This window comes from Gekko japonicus, unplaced genomic scaffold, assembly GCF_001447785.1.
Source record: "Gekko japonicus isolate JY-2015 unplaced genomic scaffold, Gekko_japonicus_V1.1 scaffold880, whole genome shotgun sequence".
Classification (NCBI taxonomy): domain Eukaryota; kingdom Metazoa; phylum Chordata; class Lepidosauria; order Squamata; family Gekkonidae; genus Gekko; species Gekko japonicus.
In genome coordinates this window covers 578,430-602,867 of record NW_015170917.1, presented here as the reverse complement: position 1 = coordinate 602,867, position 24,438 = coordinate 578,430, and the positions used below count along the sequence as shown (strand labels likewise).

Genomic DNA, 24,438 nt, shown 5'->3' with positions numbered 1-24,438 from the left:
CCTCTTCCCTGGCCCCGCCCCTACTTAAAGGGAACAATGCCATTCCGCCAGGCATCGGCCCCACCCTTGCTGGCATGTCAACCGGCCCTCCACCTCTGTGCCAGCCCCGGGACTGTGCTTCGCTCCTGCCCTGGGCTCGCTGGCTCCTGGAGTTTCCCTGCCACTCGGGGGCCGCCTCCACTGGAGCTCCGCCGCCCTCCTTTGGCCCCTGTTGCTCCCTTCCTTGGGCCCGAGCCCTGCTGGCCCGTCGCGGTGCCCCTGGCGCAGTCCCCGGACGCCGCGTCAGGCCATCGCAGCCCGGTGTTGCCTTCCTCATTGCAATACGTCGTCTTGGCTCGACTGCCGCCGCTCTCTCCCCCTCCGGGCCCCATGGCTTCTGGTGAGTGCACCGGAGAGGGGTTCTGCTGTATCCGGGGTCAGGGGGCATGGGGTGACCCCCGGCTGTCCCAGCGGGAGGCCTGGGAGGTCCCAGGACACCCCTCCCCCTACCTTTTACTGGCAGAAACCAAGACTGAATGCTAGCAATTCTATTGTAGTTGCTTAGTAATGGCCATAGAAGGCATTTGTGTCTTACAGCTACAGGGAATGTTTCTATCATTTTGAGGTTTTTTGTGTATTTTTTTATTTCAGAATTTCCTGCAAACCTAAGGCATTCTTCAGGTTTGCAGAAAGATTTCTCTGATCTGTCCATGGCCCTAATCTCCAGATTTGTATCCACAGATGGAGCCATTCTGAGAATTAGATATATTAATATGCTGGGAAAGAACACTTTAGAATAAGATCATCTTATTGTAGCAGTTTTTTAAACTCATTTCTTCTTGTCGTCCCCCAGAAACAAAAAAATGCAGGAGTGTAAAAAAATATTAAGTACCTGATAATCTGAAGGCATGACAGGCCCGCCTGAATTAGTGCCTGAAGGCCCTATACGTGGTTTCTTATTTGGAGGCACCTGGTTGAGGCTGGAGTCCTGGCTATGCTGGAGACCTCCCACAGGGCCACCACCTCCTGCTCCACCTCCCCCTGCAGTTCCATTTGTCTGGGTACTGTTTTGTTGCTGTTGAGGTGCTGCTTGCTGTTGTTGAGGTGCTGTTTGCTGCTGATGTTGGTTCTGCTGCTGATTCTAAGGAGTAAGAAAAAAACAGCAAGAGGACATCAGTGTTTCAATAATCACAAGTGCAGAAGGATCTTTCAAAAGTAGTGAGAAAGGGCCTCTCTATTCTTCAACCTATAAAGCAAAGCAAGAAACGCTAGTGTGTCTGGGATTAGCAGTTTTCCTGCCTCTTGCATTCAGTATGATGGCAAATATGAAGGCACAAAGTACACCATCTGTGTCTCCCAGACAGGGCTAATCTAATCTACTGGCAACATGTTGTGAAGTTTCTAAAAATTTGTATTCCAAGTGATGGGAATGATGATTTTTCAATCAGAGATGTGTAGCTTCTTCAAATTTTGACTTTAAACTACTCTTCTGGGTGTGGGAATTTTTAAGAAGGAAGAGATGCTTGGTCAGAGTAGCCCCAACAAACATATTGGCCCCTTTTAGCTTCATGTCAGTAACAAGTTTGGGTTCCTGGACTTACCTGGGAGCCCTCTTTGTGCCCTGCAAAGCCCTGTAAATTAATTAATTCCATAAACTAATTGTGTGTAGTACTTCTTTTCGTTAGTCCTGAAATTATTAGTTATCCCACCTTATCGATATCTTGTTTTCTCCTAGCATTCTCTATTGAACTCAAATTAGTATTCTTTTTTCTATAATAGACATAAACTAGCTCTACCTCAGAGGAAAGTGCTCTGAACTCTTGACCATTTTAGTTATAACTCTGTATCTTCTCCAGCACCATAGTACTAAAATAGGATATATATTTTTTTAAACCCCCGAAAGGGTTATTTTTTATTTTGCATTAGACTACAAACTACAAAGAAAATTTGGGAAGCGGAACTACAACTAGGGATAAAGGAAAGATAACCACACTAAACTAAAAACTAAAAACCCAAGAGGAGGAGATCTTATTTCTGTTAGTGTAAATGTTAGTATCACAAGTGTTAGTATCACAATATACTTGTAGAGTTCCTGCCCATCTTCCATGTTTATATGTTACTATGTTAGCTGTTATGAGAGAACTTTCTGATCATCTTCGTGTTCTTTGTTTCAAAAGGCCAATTTCCAAGTCCTTCTGCCTTTACTTTGGCTTTCTGTCTCTGAAATCGTATACCACTCTGGCAGGTCCTGCACCCTTTTCTGCTGCAGAGTCCTCTTCCGTTCCTGAGGTAGCAAAGTCACTCAACTTCATTTCTTCCTCTTTGGACTCTTCCTCTGTTCCGAGCTGACACCACAAAAACTCTTTAGCCTTGAAAATGGAGTCTATCTTCTCTCTTTTATCATTGATTTTAAAGATGACACCTTCCGGGATCGCCCACCTGTACGTTATTCCATTAGTTTGAAGAAAAGCAATCAAATCTTTGTAATTTTTCCTCTTTTGCCGGATTTCAAATGGAATGTCTTTTAGCGCCTTGATAATTACATTTCCCATTTTCAGTGGAGTTGCTGATGTTGCTTTTAAAATAGCATCTCTGGTCTGTCTTCTTGAGAATCTGACCCCAATTTCTCCAGGTAGGCTATTTTTTAAAATATAATTGGAGTATGCCCTATAGGCCACCTCCATATCTTTTACTAATTCATCTGCTGTAAAGCCTATCACTGGAGCGATGATCTCGCTAAGCAACCTCCTCAGGTCCTCTTTCGCTACTTCAGGAACTCCCTGGAACCTGAGAATCATATTGGCTTTTTCCATCTGTAGTTGCAGTACACGGTTTTCTTGAAGATTTTGCTTTATTTCCACCTCTCCCAGTCTTTTCTTCAACTTATTTGTGGTGTCCATCTCTTGGATTTTCTCATTAGCCTGCTCCACTTTCTTTTCCGTTTCATTCAGCTGGAGCTGTTGAGAAGCAAAGTTCTTGTTCATCACAGTCAGTTGCTGGTTAATACCATTGAGTTGTTCCATAGCTTGACCATATCCGCTAGTAATTTAATGACGTCTGCACCCTCTTCCGGTTTGGGACTCTGACTGCCTGGCTCCCTCCTTGGCTCCTCTTCTTCCTGCACGGGGGGGGGGGAGATCTGCTTTTTTAAAAGTCCGTTTTATTCAGAACTCACGTTTATTGTCGGTCAGATTCTCTGACCACGCTGCGTTTTAACGATCTTCCGCTCGATCTCCAGCGCTTGTCCCGGTCAAAGCAGCTTGTGCCCGAAGGCCACACAGCGACTGGACTGTCAGGGCAGAGGCTACCCCTCAAAAGCCCTCTGGCCTGGAGCCTATCACAAAGGCTCTGCGGGGGTGTCACTTGAGGTGGCACCCCTCCAGGACGCTGGTGTGCGATTCGCCCTCCCGCTGCTTGGGGAGAGCGTCCGCCATCGCTGCTTCATAAACAGGAAGTCATATCTAAAATAGGATTGCAAAACAGATTTATATCAAATTGCATTATATTTTCTGGGTTTTGTTGCCAGGAAAAATGACCTAAAATGATGTTGTCTTCAGTATGGTAATCAATGAGGACTGACATTCAATGGACTGACATTCAATGGTCACATATCACCGACAATTCTACAGGACTTGGTATTTGTTCATGCAAACAGCTTTTCCTCAGCTTAAATATTTTATTTGAATTCATTTTCCACCTAATACATTTTCATCTCATCCTTCCTCCAAGGAGCACAAAGTGATTTACAAGGTTCTTCCATCTTTACACTTGCAACAAGTATGTGAGGGAGATTAGAGTTAGACTGGCCCAAGGCCATTCAAAAAGCTTCATGGCAAAGTGGAGATTTGCAGCCAGGTCTACCCAAGTATTAGTTGTCATTCTAATCACTGCACTACACTGGTTCACTTATTTTGTAGATGCTAGTGTGTTTACATCATCAATCTACACAAAATGTATCTGAATTAATACAACACATATTCTAATAACAGATCTTCAAGGACAAGCAGACATTCTTCTAGTGCAACAAAGCATTCCTTCTAAGTTCCAGTTCACTTCAGAGCTTCATTTCCAAACATTCTCCACTTGGTGGTAGTGAGGTTCACATCACTTCTTGCCTTTCTGCCATTTTTGTTGCTACTTTTCTTTCCTTTTGTTTTCTTGGCATTTGTATTCCCAAAAAGGGTACAGGTGTTCAAATAGGCATTGGGGAAGCCATTCCAATTAACCTTTCTATAGACTTGAACCTAAGTGCATGAAATATAACAGAAGAATCTGTCTAACCCACAAGTGTTCGATATGCATAAACTAATGATAAATTCTGATCACAGAACAAAAATATATTGAACAAAATATAATGAAAGTGAAAATAATGACACTAAAAACCATCATTTTCGAGTCTGCAATGTGGTGTAAAGTACTTATCCTCTCCATGACACAATACTTAAATGGAATGAGTCAAAAGAGCAAAGAGAATTAGAATACAGAGATAGTAATGCCAAAGAAACAAAAATAATGAGGTTATTTGTACAAGTAGTTCATTTGTTTACTGTTCTCCCAATCTCTATACACGATAGACCAATTAGGTTCACATATGTCCTGCGTAAATTGGTAGAAAGTGTTATTAAATATGAAATTGTTAAAATGCATTGAAGAATGAGCCTTGCTGAAGAAGAATTAGCATGGCTTCTACAAAGGGCAGTTCTGCAGAGTTTTTTGAGAATGTAAATGGGCAATGACATGGCAGATGAAATGGCAAAAATATCTTCAGGACAAATTCCCCACTATTTTCAACAATCACAACCCTGACCACCTCTCATACTAATTGAAACTATTTATTCCATTTTATAGAGTGCCACAAGTTACTTAACAGATGAAATTAGCAGAATTTGCACAGAAGTATATAATAGCATACACCTACATATCCCAAGGTGTGTTCATGATGCCATGCTTTCCTCTCGTAGACTATTTAGATCTGTTCTTTTTTTATCTAATACTCCATTCATGTCCCAAAAATTAAAATTTCTCCATTTTGTAAGTCCAGAAGTGTTTGAAAAAAAAATTCATAGAATTTTTCCTTTGCATTATTTGGAGTGTAATTTGAAGCCAAGGTGAAGATTTTATCTTCTGGAGATCTTATTTTTAATGAGATATATCTTCCCTCCAGATCTTTTAACTCTTCTGTTACAGTTAAATGTTTATCAGTTATATAAGTCATGACACCTTTTTTCTTCTCTGCAGATTAGGCTGCATATACTTTGCCCAATTTCTTGTTATTTAAAATTTTTTGTGTACTTTTAAAAATAATTTTTATTTTACAACATAACCAACATATACAACAAACAATTTACTATAAACTTGTTTAAAAGTAAATCATGTTATGATACAGAGTGTTTCTTGGAAGGATATCTTTTTCCATTAAGTAACTTATAATTGGAAACCAAACTGATACCACTTTTTTCTCGTATTGTGTAGCAGAGTTTTTATACAAATTAAATGACAGTTTACTCAAAATAAAGTAGTCCCATATCTTTATAAGCCATTGTTGCACTGTGGGAGGTTTCCCCCTATCCATTCTATTGCTATCAATGATTTTGCTATTGTTAACAATAACTAAACTACTTCCCTTTGCCTTGATGTCATTTGATTTGTATCCCATTTTTCCAACAATATCACTTCTGGTTGTAAAGGTATTTGTACAGATATCATTTCTTTAATCTCCTTAATTATTCCTTTCCAATATTTTTGCATCATTTTACACGACCACCAACAGTGTAAGTAGTCTGCTAGTTGGCCACATTGTTTAATACATCTTGGGGAGTGTTCTGGGTTTATTCTGTGTCGTAATATAGGTGTGACTTGCCATCTAACCAGTATTTTAAATGCTTGCCATTTAACTGTGAAAGTTTTTGATATTTGACTAGGAGCATTCCATATTGCATCCCAATCTTCCTCTTTTAGTTCAAAGTCTAAATCTCTTGACCATTGTTTCTGATAAAGTGTTTTCTCCTCTTCATCTGCTTTATTTAGTATTTGATATAAGATAGTAATTAAACCTGGGTTTTGCTCTTTTGCTTCATTAAGCAATAATTCAAACTGTGTCATTTGTCTTTTTCTTGTCTGCTTCAATTGGGGTGATTCCAATAAATGTTTTATTTGCAGATATTTATACCAATGTACTTTATGTTGTATTTTTTGTTCTAATTTGCTCTTTTCTATTATCTTATCTTTTTCTAAATAACAGCGTTCCGTGCGCCTTGGTGTTTAGTCATGCCGGCCACATGACCACGGAAACGTCTTCAGACAGCGCTGGCTCTTCGGCTTTGAAATGGAGATGAGCACCGCAACCCTAGAGTTGGATTCAACTGGCTTTCGAGCAAGGGAACCTTTACTTTTTTTATACCTCCTCTTGATGTTGATCTAGAAAGTGTTGTAAAATTTACTCTATGTTTTTTGTTATTCCAAAGAAATTTGTTTATTACATTCTGCCATCCTTTTATAGTTTTTTTGGTATTAATAACGGAAGAGCTCAAAACATAAACAAATATTTAAGTAGAATAAAGCTTTTCATTATTTGTAATCTATCCATCCAATTTAATATCTTTGCATTCCAATTTTTTAATGTGTTTTTTATTTCATTGTGTAGTTTATTGAAGTTACAGTCTAATAATGTTTCTAAAGTCGGGGGTATATAAATCCCTAAATATCTCCAAGGTTTATTGGAGTGTTTGAATTTGAATTCTTCTGTTATCTTTTTTAGTTGTTGATTTTTCTTTACTAGAGGTCATTCCTGAAATTTGCCCAAAGTCTTCAATATTTTGTCTGAGACCAATTAAAGAGTCTAGTGGATTCGTTATATATAGCAGTAGGTCATCTGCATTTATTGACAATTTGTGTTCTTGTTGGTTTATTTTTAAGCCTTGTATGTTTTTATTTATCCTTATGATTTCTGCTAAAGGTTCCATAGCCATTATGAATAGGAGGGGGGACAGGGGACACCCCTGCCTTGTGCCTCTTTGTAAGTGAATTTTATTAGATTTATGTTTATTTACTATTAGTGTCGCCATTGGGTTCGTGTATAGTGCCTGTATGGTTCTTTGAAATTTACTTCCAAAGCCCATTAGTTGTATTACAGTATCTAGATATTTCATATTAATGCTGTCGAAAGCTTTCTCCACATCTAATGATAGGAGAATAGCTTCTGTACTTTGATTTTCACAGTGGTGTATTATATCTATAGTTCTAATATTTTCAATAAGATTTCTTATTGAAGATTTCTTTGGGGTAAAAAGCCTGTTTGATCCTTATTTATGTAGTCTGGTAAGATTTGTTTTAACCTATTTGCTATTATTTTTGTAAAAAAATTTGAGTCTGTGTTTAGGAGCGTAATTGGCCTATATGAAGCTGCTAATGTTGCATCTTTCATAGGTTTTGGGAATAAAATTATTTCTGATAGTTGCCAGGTTTGTAGTAATTTCCTTGTCTCTATAATATTGTTAAATAAATCCACTAGTTGATTAATTAAATCCAATTTGAAAACTTTATAAAATTCGAAAGGATACACCCATCTGGGCCTGCTGCTGAGTTTTTCTGAGATTGAGTAATGGAGTCTATAACTTCTTGTGTTGTGATTGGGTTTTCAATCAATTTTTTGTGTTGTTCTGTAATGGTTTTTAGAGCCTTCTGATTAATTAAAAAGGCTATTATTTTTTCTTTTTCAATTTCTCTAGATTTGTATAGTTCTGAATAAAATGTTTCTAATATCTGCATTATCTTTGATGTCTCATTTTGTATCTTCCTGTTTTATCTTGGAGTGCGTAAATGTGTCTTGAAGCTTGTTTTTCCTTTACCCTCCATGATAAAAAATTTAAAGTTTTGGGGGATTTTTTCCAGTGTTGTTGTTTGATATATAACAAATCTTTTTGGATTTTATTTGTAATTGTAGTTTCCAAAAATTTTCTTTCAGCTGTTAACTGATTTAGAATTATTTTACTACCTGTTTCTTTATTTTTGTTTTCCAAGTTTATTATCTTACTTTGCAAAGTGTTTATAATCTTTCCCCTTTTTTTGGTAAGAGGCAATTGAAATTAAATGACCTCTTAAAGTGTCCCAATTGTTTTGATGTGAAGTATCTTCAGCTTTGTTATGTTCTAGAAAATTTTTTATATGTTCAGTAACTTGTTGCTGTATTTCTGGTCTTAATAAAAGTGACTTAATTAGGACCTATTTTTTTGTTGTCTTTGATTCTTGGTTAAATTGTATAGTACAAGATATTGGAGCATGGTCGGACCATATCTTCAAATTAATGTCTGCTTCTTTTGTTTTTGTTAACAATTTATGTGTGCCTAAAATATAATCAATTCTTGTATATGAATTAAATCCCGAGGAGTAATAAGTGTAATCTCTCTCAGATGGATGTTTAAGAAGCCTCCAAATGTCAAATAATCCATTTTGCCTAATTATTTTTTGCAATTCTGTATCAGATCCTTGTTTCTTCTTCTTTTTTTTTTTTGGATTTATCTAGGTTAGTATTCATTACATAATTAAAGTCTCCCCCTATCAATGTGTCACCTTCTTGAAATATTCTTAATTTTTCTAAAGTATCTTTGACAAAATCAATTTGGTTAGAATTTGGTGCGTACAATGAAGCAAGTGTAATCATTTTACCATTCAACTCTCCTTTGACAAATACAAATCTGCCCAACTGGTCTTTCAAAGTTTTTTTAGACACAAAGCAAATATTTTTAGCTACTAAAATCGCTGCTCCTCTGGCTTTCGAAGACCCTGGAGACGCAAATTGTTGACTATACCATGTTGTAGCTAAAATAGGGTCTGACTCCTTTCTAAGGTGGGTCTCTTGTATAAACACAATATCTGGCTTGGATTTTAAGAACTGCATTGCTATACATTTACACTTGATTCTATTGTTCATCCCTCTCACATTCCAAGATAGGACTTTGTACATAATTGCTTGATTAATTTCTCAATTTGTTTTTTTTAAATGGAATTTAATCTGTTTTCACTTAAAATCAACAAATTTCTCTCTGCTCAAGTGCCCTCTAAATCTTATTCTGAAATACTCTTGTACCAACTTTGTCTGTTCTGATTGGACTGGTTGTGTGTGTTCAGTTTTGTAACTTAGTTTCTGTACCTATACAAGAACTCTAAAGCAGGTGGAAAGTCCTCATCCGCCAAACCTGAATACAGCAATAAAGATGTGCCAGTATATAAAAAAAACAACTTTGTCTGTTCTTTCTAATTCTAACTTTAAGATAAAATTAACTTCCAACTGTTCTAAGTTCTACCTAGTTCTATCTCTCTCCTTCTTGGTCAATCTTTCTCCTTTCTTGACCTTCAAACTGTGCTGTCCTAATCCCTAACCTTTTATCCAGTTGCTTTGTGGAGCAGTATCCATACTCGAACCCCCTTTCCCCCCCCCCATGCATTACAACATATTTCAATAAGGCTATTAGAAGCCAAAGCTTATATTCTGGAAACAGGCATCTTGGAGATCTATCGACGCTAGCCATCCGGACTTGGGGAGGAGAGGAAGGATAGAATGCAAGCTGACTATTCGAAACTTCTTGCAGAGGACAAAGAGGTTGAGGTCCCGAAGGTCCATGATAGCCCACAAACCACCGTCCAGTTTGGGAACTAGGAAATATTTGGAGTAGAAGCTGAGAGTTGTGCCTCCGGAACGACCTTGATGGCTCCCTTGTCGAGAAGCGTAAGCACCTCTAGACGAAACGATGGATCCAGGGGCGTGATGACGAAGTGAGGGAGGGTTGGGGGCGAAATGAACTCTATGGCGTACCCGACCCGTACGATGGTAAGGACCCAGGTGTCGGTAGTAATGTCTTCCCAAGTTGGAAGGAAGGGGAAGAGTTGGGCCCTGACGTAAGGGGTGAAAGAAAGAGGCAGTGGCAGGCAATCTAGGTGGTCAAACAGACTGCTTGGGTTCTTGTGGCTTTTTAGGTGCTTGCTGTCTTGGCTTTTGAGGAGGTGGATGAGAATCATAGGGCCGTCATTGCCATTGAGAAGTGGCAGCAGGGGAAGGTTGACGTTTATTGTAATAAGGCTTCCATTGTCGGTAGCAAGGAGGCTGTGTGGAGGAAGGGACTCCCAGATTTCTAGCTTTCTTTCTACTATCATCAACAGCCTTCAGAGTCTGTAGTGGAATGAAACAGACCCTCGCCATCGAAAGGCAAATCTATTTTAAACTTAACATCTGTCTGAAGAGACATATTTCGAATCCAAACATGCTGATGAAGAGCAATGGAAGATGCAAGGACTTTGGAAGAACAAGTGACAGCATGGCATATCGGTTGATTTGTTGTTTAGAAATCATGCAAATCTCTGAAAGGGCGGCAGATAGTGTAAGTCTACACTCCTCTGGGACAGAATCGAGAGCTGATTGAACAGCTTGAGCCACATTAAAAGCATAAGCAGAAAGGTAGGATAGGTAGGTATCAATCCTAATGTTCATGGCAGCTACAGAGTAGGTTTTCCTTCTCAATGGAGTCAATTTTACAGCCCTCACGGTCAGGAGGAACGGACTGTCAAGGCTGCTTGGATTTTGAGGAGGAGTGAATTATCATCGAATTCGGCAAAGGATGGTTGAATAGGAATTTTCCTGAAGACTCTTAGATCTTATAAATGGTGTCATATCTCCTTGATACCGGAGGTATGGAAGCGGGCGATCCTAGGACTCGAGCACCAAAAGGTGCACCGGAAGCAAAGGCAGAATTGTGAAAGGTGGCAAATCTGCCTGGACTAGTTTATGGATGACATTGGTCACTGCTGGGATACTGGTAGAACCCTGTACTTGAAGAGTCATGGGCATTCGAGTAATAAGCTCCAGATAGACTTTGGGTCCCTATGTAGGTGAAATGGAGCCGGAACGGCGACCATCGTTCTCAAGATCACCCGAAATGGAACGGTCAGACACTGAGACCGGAGATGGTGATCGAAGATTTTGAGACACATCTAAAGTTGTCTGAGTATCAGCGGGCGGACGGTACCGAGGTTCTGATGGAGAACGCTTTGGGGCATCCACTGACATTGACGCATCCGGAGACTGGTCAAGCTCCAGGGAATGGATCGAGGCAACAGAGCGCGAGCGTCGAGTGCAAGACAAGATAGGGCAGTGACGACGGAGGTCAGTGTCCCGCGATGGCATATAGCAGTCTGGGTGAGGAGTGGAGGACCTGGAGAGAGCAAGTGATGCAATCCACGATGCCTGATATCTGGGGACCAGGATCTGTAACTGGACCGAGATTGTGATCAAGAGAGTGATCTGTGGTAGTCATATGCCCTGCAATCATAACGTGATCGAGGAGATCGGGATTGACTTCTCATAAAATGCTCCCTGTCATCCATAAGGTGGATAGGCAGCTGGGAGTCATGAGATGTAGAGTGACAGGCAGCAGCCCTCAGAGAACCATGGTGAGAAGGAGACTTCCGTGGCAGTGACTTAGAGTGTTGACCCAGAGGAATGCAATCCGTCGGAGAGGATAAAACCAGTGGTGAAGTCGAAGGCTGGTGCTTAGACTTCTGAACAGTGGTTGCTGTAGAGGCCACCTTAGGAGTCAACGTCAAGAGACCAGAGATTATCAAGGGATCGAGCTTCGGAGCTGAAGTCGATTTCGAGGGCTTCGATATCGGCGTCGAAGAGTGTTTATCATCTCGCTTTTTAGATTTCTGTTTCAAAGATTTTGTGTTCTCGGAAAGAGAAGAAGGCTTCTGAGCAGCAGAAGAGGCATGAGACACCGTCAAAGACATTGTAGGGCATAGTGCACCTTCCAAAAGAACTGTGTGAAGGTGGGCCACCCTAGTGAACTTGGCACAATGAGGGCACGAGTCAACCCGATGAAACTCCCCCAAACAAATTAAACAAAGGTTGTGGCCGTCATTAGATGGGAGTTTAGCAGGACAACAGCGACATGACTTAAAAAATAAGCCCATGCAAACACCTTCCTGACCAAGGGGAGGGGAAGGGGAAGGGGGGGGGGAAGCGAAAGAACGAAAGTGAAGAAAAAATAGTAAAGCGAACTTTTTTTTTTAGAAGAAACAAAGGAAAGGAGCAAAGATGAGAAGTCAACAAAGAATGGACAAAACTCAGCTGAGGCAATTTGAAGAGCGATCACTGTGAGGTGTGAACACGAAGGCGGTCAAAGAAGAACTGAGTGGGAGGCGGCTCTCCCCCCCCCACTCCAGGCATGCACAGGGTGTGCCTGCTCCCCAGGGTGGGAAGAGAGCCCGCCAAAAAAGACTCCCGAGGCAAGCTCTGGAAAGTTCTCTGATTGAGGTCGTGCGCAGGCGCCCAACCCATGTGTGGGACTGCACAGAGACCACGATGAAGAGCTGTCAGTTTCTGAGTGGATTTCTCAGGTACTCTCCACCTCCACAGAGAAATACCTTTGCTGTGCCTTGGTTTCTGGACCACTAGTCCACTAAACCCTCCTGGCACACACTACATCCACTAAACCTGACTCTCTCTCCAGCAGGGTATAGAGCTTATGTGAGAGGTACGTGAATCTCTTGTTTAAACCCAAGGAGCTTACTTTCCTTTTAAGACTCCTTAGTTTTCACTGGTAGTATAGAACTATGTTTGGCTCTTCTCAGGTTCCCTTAATATTGGAATCTGTAGAGAAGGCTCCTTTGCTCCTCAAACTCAAAGATGTTCAACCAGACTCCTCAGTCCCCTGGCACAGTACCAACAGACTAAAACCAACTGACAGTCTCAACTGCCAAACTCCAACTGTCAAGAGGTTTTTTTTCTTTTCATTAGAACTTCCCCTGAGTTCTGCATCAGAATTACATCACCACTGCTAGTCACGTGACTGCAGGTGTCTTTTCTTGCAGGCTGATCCCAGCCTGGAGTCCGTCACAACTTCATTTCAGTCAAGAATCCCTGCTATATCAGCAACTTGAGGACACATTATTTATGCATTTTACATTTTCTTTTGTTTATTTTCTTTTATGTCTACACAAACAGACTTACTGTAGGAAAAATAGGCAAGTGCTCTCCACTATCAAAATTAGTTGTTTCTTTTTTATTGTCTCCCCTCCTACCTGTGCATTCCCACACCCACATAAGGCCATTAGCAGAATGATTTGGTGCCCCAGCTGAATGTGCAACTGCTGAACAAACAAATTTTCCACATTTCCCCCCTTGGAACTTTTCTTGCCACTTCAGAATCTTCCTCCCCCTTCAATATTTTAGTAGCACCACTACAATCCCCCTCTTGGATGCACACCTTAGTGTGGTGAGTTGGTTTGTGCATGTCAGCAAAGCTGAAAGCAATACCATAAGGAGTTTCACTCTGTAAAGAGGCTAAACTCCTAGAAGAGTCACTCAAGGTAGAACGGTCACACCTGCGACACCAGACTAAGATGCACCCTCCCCCCTTCAAGGATCAACAGCCACATCAGAGAGAACAGACAGTTCCAGTGGTGATGGGGGCAGAGGAATCCTCAAAGGATAACTACAGGGCAGCAGCCATAGTGGAAGGTGATACTGGCAGAGGATCTATCAAAGACAACTGCAGTGACACGTCAGCTAACTCCACCAACTCCGACTCATCAGATCAAGACCCCCACTCATCCCGGAATGGAAGACAGGAGTCTGAAGGAGGGAGAGGGGAGGCAACCCAGGGTGACACCAGGGAGCCCACAGAGAATGTCAGCCGTGTCACCGCTGCAGCAGGGCCCATTGTAGCCACCGAGGATGTCATTGAGAGGTGACCCAGGACAGGATGCCTGGAAGGTCCTGTACCTGGCACCTGCATCAACACCAGGCCAGGGAAGGGTGCCAGTGACAGGAGAAACTAAGTAGAAGGACCTGAAGGGCTGCAGCCAGGTGTCAGGGGTGTGTGGAACAAGGTAGGCAGGTGGGCCGATCGAGGGGGGTGAGGAGGGAGGATTGGAGAAGAAGGGTTGGTTTTTATACCCTGCTTTCCTCTAATCAAAGAAGTCTCAAAGCAGCTTACAATCACCTTCCCTTCCTCTCCCTACAACAGTCACCTTGTGAGGTAAGTGGGGCTGAGAGAGTTCTGAGAGAACTGTGACTGGCCCAAGGTCACCCAGTGGGCTTCATGTGGAAGAGTGGGGAATCAAAGACTATTCCTGTAATGAAAAGGCACAATGGATGACCGAAGAAACTCATAAAATTGCTAAAGACAGACAAGAAGCAAAAGTAAAAAGTGACAAAAATAGAATCAGGAGTCTACATGCAGCACTCAATTAATTTGTACATAGAGACAAAGAAAACTATTATAATAACCAGTGCAGCAAAGAAATAGAACAAAAAAGGAAGAACAAGAGATCTGTTTCACAAGATCCAATAAATCAAAGGGAAATTTAAAGCACGGCTTAGGCATGCTGAAAAATCAATATGGAAATACATTAACTGAACAGTTAAAAGAGGAGAACAATACACTGAAGAAGTATACAGAAGAGATTAAAGGGTGACTGATTCCTTCAAAGAAGAATCTTTTGAAGAAGAACCTGCCATTTTAGAAAGTGAAGTGAAAGCTGCACTCAAAGCAATTGGGAGAAACAAATAATCAAGAGTAGAAGGGATATCAATAGAGCTATTCCAAGCTACGGAAATGGAGAACATCAAACTCTTAACAAGAATATGCCAACAAATATGGAAGACAAAATAATGGCAGGCATGAAGGAGCTAGAAAAGATCCTTAAATATAAGGATGTGTCAATGGTGACCAAGACCAAGACAATCCATACTATGGTATTCCCCATTACTCTGTATGCATGTGGAAGTTGGACAATGATGAAAGCTGACAGGAAGAAAGCTGACTTCTTTAAAATTTGGTGTTGGAGGAGTTTTAGGAACACTGTGGACTGCCAAAAAAGACGAATAAGGGGGTTCTAGATCAAATCAAAACTGAACTCTCCTTAGAAGCGAAAATGTCTGAACTGAGGTTATCGTACTTTGGTCACATTATGAGAAGATAAAACTCACTGGAAAATACTAGGAAAAGTTGAAGGTAGCAGAAAAGAAGGAAGATCCAAAATGAGATAGGTTGACTCAATAAAGGAAGCCACAGCCTTCAGTTTGAAAGACCTGAGCAAGGATGTTGATGATGGGAAGTTTGGGAGGTCACTGATTCTTATGGTTGCCATAAATCAGAAGCAACTGAACAGCACTTAACACACACGTATAAATATAGTATCCTTAGATCTACCCACCTTCATTGAATTCACACTTTCTACCTTTTTCACTGTGATATTTCACTGTAAAGATTCCTCTTCTTTTTGAGTATTACCTATGCTGATCTTTGATTCAGTGCAGGCAGCATGGAAAATAAATCTGATCTCTAGATGCCGGTGTGCAGCAATGGATCATGGGCTTCAGGCTGCAAAGAGACTGCCACACCAAACAGGGGGTTTGTATTATCAACTTGATTACAGGGACCCTGTGTTAAAGAACTGCAGACTTAGTTACCCACTGCCCTATCAGACAGTGAGTAAACAACAATGGTGCAAGACATCCTAGGATAGATGAAAACAAGAGAGAGCTGGGTGTCAACCGCATACAGGTCTTGCTGAGTTTCAAGATTCTGTACCATCTGGTCTGATACACACACTGGAAAAGAGGGGGAATAAGTTAGAATCCTGTGGACTCCACAGGGAAGGTTAGGGATGAACCATTATCTATCACTACTGTCCATGAAGTTTCTAACCAAAAAAGAACCAATCCAGAGCACTGTGCTAGGTAGTACTGTTTAGATATAACTGATACTCAGCTCTGGCAGTCTTCAAGGAAAATGGAGTTTCATAGTTAAGGAGGTCACCCACTGAGTGTGCCAAGAATTCTGTATCCCAAAAATATGGCTAGAAAAAGTTTGCAATACTGTGAACTTGCAATTGAGAAGCCACAAGTATTTCAAAAACCAAGTCAAGCTCTGCTGCTACAAAGAATATAGGGCATAAAGAGCTGGAGGGATATTTCTCATCAACTGCAGAATCTGAAAAGACGTCACCAGGACACAGATGATTACAGCGTGACGCCTCTTTTCTTTCTTCTTCCAGCCACATGTTACTAACAGTATCTAAATTCACTGAACATCTTTCAGTGTAAAGCACTTGTAAATAATGTCTCATGACATTATTCCGGGGTGATCAGTCAAGCACACATTCCTGAAACATCCCTGTGCTGCTAGCTTCCTTACTGAGGAAGCCTAATGTATTTTTTACTGATATAATAAAGTAGTCTTTGAACTATACCTTATCCCCCTTTTCCTCAGGTTCATCCTCATTAAGAAATTCTCGTTTCGGATAAGGAATCTGGCAGCCAGCAAACACACTGCAATACAAAAAGAATACAACTGATTTATAATACTATGCCATCATTTGCAACCTTGCATTTATTGAAATGTTGACTTCCTTTTACTGACTCTCTGAAAATAATAACTAGGAAAAGTAAATAAATACCATAACGTGTATATTCAGCCACAGTTGTGGCAACTTCTAATGGCCTTCAATAGCACTTCTGAAGGGATATCTACAGCATGATTTTAAAATCTGTTCAGCTGCCATGGTTCTTAAACCATTCTGGAAACTCTGGAAGATATAGTTCTGTGAAGGGATTAGGGGTTTCTAACACTTGTCATATATCATTCCAGGGTTTCTTGGGAAGAAGTTGAGATAGTTAATCTAGTTTCAGATCAGTTTAAATATGTATTATAGATTCAGCTTTAGAGGATCTCTGCATCTAAAACCACATACATTTCCATTATTATCGCTTAAACAATAACTATAAAATAATTTTTGTTCAAGGATATCTATCTATCTATCTATCTATCTATCTATCTATCTATCTATCTATCTATCTATCTATCTATCTATCTCAGTGTGTGGCAATAAACTCAATAAACAGAAGCTACATTCAATTCAGTCTTTTACCCTAATCATTCCAGGGATGCTAAATGCATGGGGGAATATAGGAGTTAGAAATATGGCAGCAATCTCGCTGTGTGCATTTGTCCTGCTCATGTCAAGGGCTATGTACGTAGGCACCTCTCCAGACAACACGGGATCATGAAAAAAACAGGCTTCCTGAATGTGGGAAGAGAATCCTAATGCAGAGGACCTATATGGATTTACAATGAACACATTTGGGTTGGGGTGGACCTTGTAGCAATTCCACTTCTCCTGTGTCCCTGAAATGTCATGTGAAAAGCTTTCAAATGTTCTCAGCCTACAGAGTAAGCATTCATCTTTATTACATGTCTTGATCCATTCCAGCAGAATCTATGCTCAAAGAAAAAGTGTCACTTCTGTGCATGTTCCTTGGACACCACAGATTTTCTTTCATCATTGAGAAGTCACAGAGAAATCACTTTCCAGATATTGAACAAGAAAACTGCCTCCATGAAAAGGCAAGTAATTAAATATTTTTTACTTTTTTCTGAGCATTCCACTCCTCTTACTGAACAAAAGCATACTTTTGCTTTACAGTGAAGGTATCTCAGAGACATAATCAGGAAAATGTTCTGATGGACTTCCTGTCTATGGCAACACGCAGGCAGACACATCTCCCGGATGCCCCGGGGATGCAAACTGCACACCAGCATGTAGGAGGGGGTGCGACGGGTTGCTACCCCCCTGGAGCCTTGGTAAAAGGCTCCTAGCCAGGGGGCTTTTGAGGGGCGACCTCTTCAACGGTGCAATGCCGGAGAATTGAGGCGCTCCTCCGCCCCGAAGGTCCTGCCGCTGAGTGACTGTATGGTACAAGTGCTGCTGACCAGGACAAGCGTTGGAGATCGAGCGAAAAAACCCGATGCCGAGCAAGGCTGGTTGGCCAACAACAAACTGTGAGTTGGGTTGAAGTGAGCATGAAGATTTAAAAAGAAAGCTGTCCCCCTTAAAGAGCGACAGGAAGCGAGCGGGGGAGGGCCCCCTCCCAAACACATAAATGAAAACACGGAATAAAGAGGGGGGAGCGGAAAAATAAGCGTTTGAAACTGTTTTCAGAGACTTACCAGAGCGCAGACAAGCATTTGGGTGAGTATCAGATACTTTAGCAACTTTTTGATAAGTAAACAAATCCAAAAAGATGGCGGGGAAAAAACCGGAGAAAGAAAAACTTTTGAAAGCGAAACTAGTGGGTAGTTCTCGAATGGAAGAGACCACTGAGCTTTCAAAAATGTTGGCAGATTCCTTGCTCCCTCTGCTGGATGAGATGACTAATATCAAGCAACAACTGTCAATAATTGGCCAGAGTTTGGCTTCACAGCAGCTACAATTGACTCAATCTTTAAAAGCAACAGAGCAAATGGGGGAGAAGGTGAAGGAAATGGATGCCAATACTAAAAAAGTTAAGAAAAAGGTGCAAAAGCTGGAACTGAAGCAAGCCACGGAAGAGTCACAACTTTTGCAGCTACAAATGGAGAAAGCCAATTTGGTCGTACGGTTTCAAGGGCCCCCGGAAATTAAAGGAGAGAATCTGAAGCAACGGCTGAGTGAAGCAATAGCCCCAATGACAGATTTGACCACGGAATACCTTTACAGCAAGATGGATGTGGTCTATAGGTCCTGTTCCTCATACATCAAGAAAAATAATCTGCCTGGGGAAATAGGTAGTCAGATTCTCGAAGAGACATGTGAGAGACTCTATTTTGAAAGCAACTACGGGAACTCCTTTGAAAATTGGGGACAACAACATCAGGATTTTAAAAGACATCCCATTTGACACAAGACAGAAGAGAAAGAATTATAAAGAACTAATCCTTTTTCTACAAACAAATGTTTTATTGCATAAATGTGTGTACGTGTGCTTAAGACTACTGGTCATGCAAGCCAAAATAAAATATATATACAAACAAATGGCATCAGTTACAGATGGTTAATTCCAGAAGTCATCATTTTCAAACTTCACGATAAAAAAGAACAGATTGACTCTGTTCTTAAGGCACGTGATTTTCTGCGAACACAGCTTGGGGAACCAGCTGAGGATGAGAAGGAAGAAGAAGAAAGCAAATCTGATTGCGAGTTAGGTTTGGGGTCTTCGGACGAGGACTCACCCTCTGAAAAGGGGTTGGCTGCCCCCAAAAATTCATATAAATTGAGGATTAGAAAAGAGAAGAATAAATAGTGGCTGAAGGACTCTGATTTGTGCCTGAAAATTCTGAAATGATTTTGGGATGCTCGGGGGGTTTCTTTAAGCAGTTAAATGAATAGTTAAAAAATAATTAATCTAGCATAACCGACTATGTTCATTGTTTTATTAGCTTTTTAAAGTAACATTGAGTTAACCTGATGTATTGATCTCCTACTCTTGGGTTTTTAGTTATTAGTGGGTCTTTTTTCTTTCTCCTTAGATGTAGTTCCCCTTCCCATATTTTCGGTTGTAGTTTGTAAAAAATCAATAAAAAATTCCCCTTAGGGGGATCCAAAAAAGAAAAGGAAAGGAAAATGTTCTGACTAGCAGTCTATTTTTACATAATTAAATGCTCACCATACATAGCAGTTTCGCATTACATAGAGGAAATAATAAAGTATAGAAGAGGCACATACTCTGATGTAGGAAGTGGGTCTTCCTGGAAATAGGGATCCTGCAAAGCTTGCTCTGAGGTAATTCTTTTTGTAGGATCCATAGTGAGAAGTTTTTGAAGCTGAATAGTATAACATTACAGAAGATTAGTTTATGTAACTATCATTACAGAATATGCCGGATGAGCCCCCTACAAATTTATAATTAACTGAAAGAAACATGCTGGCAGTTCACCATAGAAAAAAAGATGCTTCAATTTGTAAAGCTAAGCATTATATAAAACAAGGGGCAGGCAACCTTTTTGGCCCAAGTGCCCTCCCCCCCAAATACACTGTCTACCAGTGAAGAACTGGTGTGCAATCAAACAAAGGGAAGAGGGAATGAGGATTATGCTTGGCCAGACACACTTACAGAAAGCTAAGCCCCAGCAGCACCAGAATTTTAGGGATTTCCCTTGGATTCAGTTGGTGGCAATACATGCCTGGGAGGCAACAGTGGGCATATCCATGTCTGTTGTGTTCACCTGTACCACTGGCCTCAGCAGTGATGCCAGGGCCTCATTTGCTTGGGTAGAGATCTGGCCCTGGGTACCAAGCAAAATGGTCTGATTTGCCACTGTTGAGAAGTATGCCACAAACTGCCACTTTTCACAAGTATGCCACAAACTGTAAATGTAGCAGCTGGTGCAGTATAATATACATCATCAATTCAATTATGCCTAATTTAACAAACTCAAAAAGACTAATCCAAAATAATCATAAAGAGGATCAAGTAATGACGGGATGTAACTCACAATTCTCCCTGATATTTATCATGACAGTGAAACTATTACTTGTATCAACTATACAAAAAATCACCAGATAACAGCAAATGAGTTCAGGCTTTGCAATACATTCCCTTTTAAAACCGGTGTATTTTCACCTTAATTTTCTGCCAGAATAAGTTGAGTCAATGTTACAAAGAAAGCAATTGTCAACAGTACAATGATACTGGGACCATTACCTACCAAAAGGAATACTTTGCTGTCAGGCTTCACTTTGTGTTTTTCCATATATTTTATGAGGCTACTATTGGCATACCTGAAAAATGAATGAAAACACACATTTCAAAAGGATAATACACTTTCAGAAACAAAGAAGACTATTTAATACTCAGCATTTGATACCTAAAAGTGCATTATAACACTTTTGGATTATTTAAAGCACTTTAAGTAGTTTATTCTTTGAACAACCCTGTAAAGTATGTCACTATTTTATACCTGTATTACAGATGCAAAGCCGAGGCTGAGAATGACTGGCCTACGGCATGCTTCAAACGGAGGTCATGCTGATTTATGGGTAAGTTTAACCAGTGAGGCAAACGGTAGCTCCCCAAGTCCATTTCAGGAAAATGGCATGGGGAGAAGTTAACCTCTCATTCCCTGTGGTCCAAACTGGGTTCCTACATGCCTGAAAACCGAGTAAAAAAAAATCAACGGGAGCTCCAGGAATGGAAATCCTGGTGCACTCCTGGTTTGGCCTCAAATCTTATACTATACTAGTTCCAAAAGGAAGGGTATAAAAATTCAAATTCAAAATAATGCTTTGTCAGCTTTTATTTGTTGGTACATATGACAGACTGTGTGCATCTACAAGACCGGTTTTCTTGTGATGTGTGAATTTAGTCATCTTTCTTAATGTTTTCACGATGTACACTGATTCATATTTGTCTTAAATGTTACAAGCATGCTACATAGAACTTAGCTTTTTATGCCTTGTTCTTACAGGTTTTAATGTTTGATCCCAATAACAGTGATATATACATTTTACAAAATAAATACATAAATATGAGTTAAAACTATAGCTGCAATGAATCTTACATGCAAAGAACTTACGTTGTTCTCCTAAAGTCTTTTTGAAGTGTAGGGTATTCCGGCATTTTCCTTATGTCTTCCCAGTCTTTATCTTTAAAAAAGAAAGAGCAATTCCACAACTACTAAAATTATACAGAGAGTTACTGTACAGAAAGTATATTTTCTTTGTCTCCACTCATACATAAACGTAAAAAATTAATTTATTTTGCATACAAATTGTTAGTGACATTAATTTACCTGCAGGAAATCCCATTACACTGAATATGCGATCAAGTTGATCATGGTGAAAAGGATTGCTTGTTTTAATGTCTTCCTGACGACAGTGAAAGATAGGTTCGGAAGTCAATAGCTCTGCAAATATGCAGCCAATAGCCCATATATCTAAGAAAGATCAAGTGAAACATCTAAATGTCATTTTTAATGGAAGTAAGACACTTTAAAGCAATTTTCATCACAAAATGATATATTAAAATGTGCAGAAACAGGATACAATAAGAAATAGAATCACTGCTTCCCTGTCCATAGCCAGATTAAACAAACTGCCCCGTAAAGTTTACACTGAGAATGCATCTATGTGTCACAAGTGAACAAGTTAGTTTATAATGAGAATGAGCAAAAAAAGACCTCAAAATCACATGCTCGTCACCCCAACACACCTCCATGCATTGGGGAGATACTGAGGAATTCTTGGTTTAGAACTGAAGTTCTTCATGATACTCAAATTGGATTAAATAACAAAGGATAGTTTATTCTTTTATCTATATATTAGCATTACACTGTGGCGTACAGTCCTGGTTTGTAGACTAGGAAGCAAACCACTATTTGTCATTGTGTGTATTCAGATATCATAACAAAACTGCAGTTAGTTCTAAACAGAATGCCTTCTGTCTCCATGCAGTACATGAGGAAAGAATGTCTCTATGCAACACATGTGATCCTGAGAACATCCTAGCTTGTTCTCTTCCTAAACAAATTGTAGTTGACTTGTCACATCTGAATGCAGCAAGCCAAATTGAAGAAAAAAATCCAATCAACCATGAGAACAAAGTATTCTACTGATGACTTAAAATAGATTGAAACAGGGGTCGAATCGAGCTGGAGCTCTCCGGTACTGAGCTCTGGGAGTGAGCTGCCCAGGGGGCGGGGCGGTCACATGACCAAGCCCCGCCCCCTACTCCCAGCAGGCCTTAGTCAGCGCCACCAGAAGCACAGCCACCCCTCCCCGCGCTTCCCGGGCCGTTTCACGGAGCATGTGGCGCTGCACGGGTCGACGCAGGACGAGAGATCCTGCGAGTGCAACGGCCTCCAGGCAAATGCTTTTGCCGTCCCGGCATCATCTTTGAATCAAACCTCAAACCCCCTGTCGTTTCCACTGGTCGGGTTGCCACCACCGCCTCCCCCTCTCATTGGCCAGAAGGAGTGGGCGGGCTGGCCTGTGCAGAGAGCTGCCCATGGAGAGGGGCGTGAGAAGGTGAGCCAGGCGCGGAGAGAGGCCGGCTGCCCACGTGGTGGAGAGGGGGGGGGTTGAACTCCGGGGTATGTCTGCGGGAGACTGCCGGGTCCGGCCTCTGACCGCCGGGGCTTAGTGCTGTGCGTGCTTAGGCTAGCCACACAAACCAGCCGCAGGGTCCCCTCCTGGCAGTCCACCACCGACCTATACCGCCTTCTCCTCCTGCTCGCCAAAAGTCCTCCTCCTCCACCCAAAAGTCCACAGCAGCTCGCGCGCTTCAGCTCCAGTGAGTGGGTGTCTCTTCCCTTTCCCAATTGCACCCCCTTCTGTGGGCGCCTTGCCGAAATCTGGCGGGAAGCGGCAGCATCTGCTCCGTGCGCCTGAGGTGGCGGGGAATCAGACTTGCCATTTAAACGGCTGCCCGCCAAGCGAGGGGGGGCGGTGGCTGCAAGAGCGCCTTTTGCAGTTTTGAAGCACGTGGGATCGGGGGTGGGTGGGCGCGAGTATTCAAGGATGGGGCTTTTTAAATGCGAGTTCTGCTCGCCGTGACCGGCGGGCTCTCTCCCCCCCCCCCCGCAACACGAACACGCGCAACTCGGCGGGCTCTCCCCCCCCCCCCCGGTAAACAGAAAGCGTTCAATAGAACTGAAGGCAAACAACAGGCTTCTTGGAGAGAACCCCTGTATGTTGGGGTGTGTGTGTGTGTGATTGCCCGGCTCTTGTTTCATGCTGGCGACTGTGCTGCGTTCCCTCTTGTGGCTAGGTGCTATATAGGCTGTTGCTTGTTTCTTCTTCCTTATCTGGCTTGCAGGGCAGGATAATGTTTAGCAAGTGCCTGGCCCCCTAGTGGTTTTTATGGGCCCCCTCCCTGACGGGCTCCCTCTCCCCCCACCCCCCATGACCTACTTGTGAGTAAACCTTTCCAAGATCAGGCCGCGAGGCTTTTCGTGTGGTTGCATATCTGAAGCCCCTTCCCCTCTTCCTTTGCAATGCAGAGGACCCACCCCGTCCCTCTTTTCTGCCCCCTCGGCCTGTCTAGCAAAGCAGCTTTCTTGGCCGAACCCTTTCTGCGCTGCAGACACATGGAAAAAAAGCTTCCTTCCCGTCCCTTCCATGAACAGCAACAGCGGCACCCGGGTCCAGCCCCGGTCAGAGGACTTCAGCCAGGCTGCCGCCAGCGATGCCTGTGTGATTCCATGGGGCTGCTCAGGAGTAATGCAGCAGCACGGGGCTTGCGCTCCTGGAGTGTCCCCCACTGTTCAGCCGGCTCGGAAAATGGGGCGGCGGAGTTGGGGGGGAGGAAATCGAGGCCAAGCTAAGCAGGCTCATGCCAGGCGATCCGAATCAGGGGATTTTAGGATTGCATTGAAACCCGTCTTCCTGTAACGCCTTCCCTATCCATCAAAACCCAGTGCCAGCGAGCCCCACTCCCTGTGTGTGGGGGGCTGTGGTGACCCTGCCCTATCGGAGAGGGTCTTTGCCAGTGTTCCCTCTAAGCTGAGTTAGTGTGAGCCAGCTCACAGTTTTTTAGCCTCCAGCTTAGAAAGGATGGCTCCAGAGCAAACTAACTGATGCAGCAGCAAATCGCCTGCTCACAACTTTAATGGCAGGAGCTCACAAAGTAGGATTTTTGCTCTCAAG

General features: G+C 41.9%; 1 protein-coding gene across 2 annotated transcripts in view; it reads right to left on the bottom strand.

Moving 5' to 3' along the window:
- The window catches only part of CDK19 (cyclin-dependent kinase 19), a 236,930-nt gene that overhangs the window by 13,187 nt on the left and 199,305 nt on the right, over positions 1-24,438 (bottom strand). For both annotated transcript variants that reach the window (XM_015418762.1, XM_015418763.1), the window contains 6 exons: positions 21,585-21,728; positions 21,369-21,438; positions 20,502-20,574; positions 19,519-19,616; positions 16,228-16,306; positions 872-1,120 (listed from right to left, as the gene is read on the bottom strand). In XM_015418762.1, coding sequence (XP_015274248.1) covers positions 872-1,120; positions 16,228-16,306; positions 19,519-19,616; positions 20,502-20,574; positions 21,369-21,438; positions 21,585-21,728 — 713 coding nt within the window. The remainder of the gene's footprint in view (positions 1-871; positions 1,121-16,227; positions 16,307-19,518; positions 19,617-20,501; positions 20,575-21,368; positions 21,439-21,584; positions 21,729-24,438) is intronic.